The following is a 3084-nucleotide window of genomic DNA, read 5'->3' on the forward strand; positions in this document are numbered from 1 at the left end:
AAAGAGACGGTGTCGCACACACATCGCAGCACAATGGTTCCGCTCCGTAAAAGGCAAATCTGTTATAAAATAAAATTTTACTTTTACTGCATTAAATTGTATTATCAATATCAATTAATACATTTTTATTTTATCAATATCAGCTGTTTATAATATGAGCGGTTTATCTACAAGTAAATGTGTTTACGTAACATTTCCCTTTTAAATGAGTGAAACAAAAAAGTTTGAATAAATTAATTAGTGAAGTGCTATGTAATTTAGCTTGAATGTGACAATGTAACTAATCACATTCTTATTCCCTAAATGGTATATGATTTAAAAAAAAAATCTCTTTCTAGACAGATAAACACAAGCACATAAAGAACTGGGCCTATGATGTGCTTTAGGCTAATTAGGCTAATCCAGCTATTTTAGCTCAAAGCAACAAAACAAAAACAAAACAACAATGTAATATGTTTACTTATTTATTTGTGTCATCATGAAACAGTTGACAATGTAGCTTTTCCGCTTTTTTTACATTTCTTTTTCACTTCTTTAACCTGTGATCATTTGTTGCTACCAAAACATAAAATTAAAAAAAAAAAACAATGTGTATTTTTTTGTTATTGTTTTGTAAATCCGTTGTGCTCACAAATGATTTAGTCCTACATTCTGCCCTTCTTTTTCCAGATATCAGTCATTGTTGACGCTGCTTGGACCCAGCTGTTCGTCGTTGGTCTGATTAGCCAGGCGTTGTATAAAGTGTAAGTGTCTGACCCAGGTGCAGATCCTATTAGTCATGGGTACTCACTTTGGTCTAGGTGTGGTAATCTTGGCTGTTTTAGCCACAGCGCTCACTGAACCAGGTACTGGTCTGCTCACACATGATCGTGGAGAAACTTGCAAATCTTGAGGTTTTGTTGTCTGAGCTGTGACCTTGGCCATTTGTCTGCAGATGTCAAAGTAATATGTGCGAAAGACTCCGTGCGAGTCATATGGAGGGTAGGACCCCAGTTTGTGCCACACGCGGCCCGGTTCTTTCTCGGGAGCTGCATGCCATCGAAGTGGACACTTCTACCCACTGGAGAGGGGGAAGCCCGTTTTAACTATAAATTTTCTGACTGCAGGTTTACAAAACAGGTGACGTTTCTGCAATATTCACCGACTTCTGATTGTCGTTGAGTAACGTTTTCTGTTCTCTGCAGATTAAAGGCAAACACATAATGTATCATAATGAACTGAGCTTCAGGCCACAGGGGAGACCAAAACCTGCTGTTTTTAAGCATCCAATTAAATGTGTTTATAAAAGGTAGAGCATCTGTTCAGCAACAAAGTCTCGAGACTCCATCGTCTGCTTCTAGGTGAACTAAAATGTGGTCTTTCAGGTCTGATGACTGGGTCCCCAAGTTCCTTAACCCTGGCTCAGGTGTTTCTTCAGGTCAGAGTAAGCTGGTCTTCCATATGGCCCTTCTTAATGGTAAGTTCTCTGGTGAATGCACGTTCTTCCTTCCAGGTCCCATCATGACTTTTTTAATTTAATTTTATTTTTTTCTTCCCTCAGAGCAATTGACAGGTGTTGCAAAGTCAAACGTGATCCCTCTGGGTTCGTTCATGCCTATATGGGCAGCAGTGGAACAAAAGGCCCACCAGCCACTGCTAATGCTTATGGATGAATGTGTTGCAGCCACCACACCAGAGCTGCACCCTGATGCCCAAGTTTACCCCATCATTGGCAACAATGGGTACGATTCAGCTGGGTCACCTGATCAGGCGCTTCAATTAAATGATTTTATATACCTTTTTTTTTTTTTTTTTTTTAACAGTTGTCTCCTGGACAGCAAGCGGGGAAGCTCAATGTTCCTGCCCAGGTACCACACCTCTGCCATCATCCTCTACCTGCAGTCGTTCAAGTTTGGTCTGAATGGAGAGGTGAGTTCAGGAAGTGCTCCCTGCTCGCGAGTGGTTTCAACTTTCTTTAGTTTACTTGACTTGTGCTCTTCAGGTGTACATCCACTGCAACCTGGTTGTTTGGGACAGTAATGTTCTTGATGGACAAAGGAAGGCCTGCCATGTGAAGGAACATGGAAGGTAAAGGTCTTGCAGAGTTGACCTCTGTATTCTGTAGACCCTTGAAGATGCTAAACCTCCAAAAAGGTTGGAATGTTGACTCCTGTACTGAATGAGAGGAGTTTAATTTTGGGAAGTAAATGTTGAGACTTTAAATGGTTCTCTAAAATTAGTTTTTAAAAGTTAATGCAGTTTGTATGTAACAAATTTTCCGTTTCAGTTGGGAACTACTTGATGACCCGTCAAGAAGCTCCTTGTGTAACTGCTGTGACTCGGTCTGCACACCTCGCACCAGAAGATCCTCTGAACAGGGTAGCCTTCCCCAGCACTTTAAAAACGCGTCCTCTGGACTTGCTGGATAACTAACGCCTCAATGTCTTTGCAGCACATCTCGGCACGAGTTTCAATTCAGTGTTGGGACCAATTATTATAAGGGATGAAGCCGGCTCATCGCTTTAGTCTGCAGCTGCTGCCAGGTGTGTGGACAGACTTGTATATCGTCATATTCTGTCTTCTATGTGGAGTAATCTCACTCTTATCTTGACAGGAACTGGTCACACTGATGGAGACCTGGTTACTGCCACACATCCATAATTTCCGATTCAAAGGACTTGATGTAGCTTATTGGACTCTTTAAAAAGCTACTGTAACTTCATGATGGCAAAATAAACCTTGTCATTTTGACTCCAGTTTTTAAAAGAGCACTGTTCGTGGAAAGGCTTTAATTTGAGATTAATAAAAGTTGAAAGGAAGAGTAGTGTGGTCAGCCTGGTCTTTAAAGCAATATTTGAACTGACTCATCTGACTAAATGGAGTAGGCAGCAAATGTTGTCCTAAATGTGTTAAAATCATAATTTCGAAGTAAACCACTAAAAGTTTAATCCCAAAATCCTTAAAGAAATAATAAAACATTTTCAAAGACAAAAGATTGAAGTTTACCAATAGGCCAAAAAACAATTTTTAAATCTTGGCAGTAAAGGACCACTTCAAATTTCAGATGTTCTCAGTTTAGCTCCATTATGTAAAATTTGGTAACTT

General features: G+C 39.9%; 1 protein-coding gene across 1 annotated transcript; it reads left to right on the forward strand.

The window, feature by feature from the left end:
* The first annotated feature begins 765 nt into the window (after positions 1-765).
* LOC119414980 (zona pellucida sperm-binding protein 3) lies at positions 766-2798 on the forward strand. Its single transcript, XM_037682100.1, has 10 exons — positions 766-845; positions 935-1119; positions 1185-1288; positions 1365-1456; positions 1541-1721; positions 1803-1908; positions 1982-2067; positions 2267-2358; positions 2432-2522; positions 2594-2798. The coding sequence occupies exons 1-9, from the start codon at positions 779-781 to the stop codon at positions 2503-2505; spliced, it is 987 nt and encodes a 328-aa protein (XP_037538028.1). The 5' UTR covers positions 766-778; the 3' UTR covers positions 2506-2522; positions 2594-2798.
* The last annotated feature ends 286 nt before the right edge of the window (positions 2799-3084 follow it).

This window comes from Nematolebias whitei, chromosome 9 (assembly GCF_014905685.2).
Source record: "Nematolebias whitei isolate Nwh7 chromosome 9, NemWhi1, whole genome shotgun sequence".
Classification (NCBI taxonomy): Eukaryota; Metazoa; Chordata; class Actinopteri; order Cyprinodontiformes; family Rivulidae; genus Nematolebias; species Nematolebias whitei.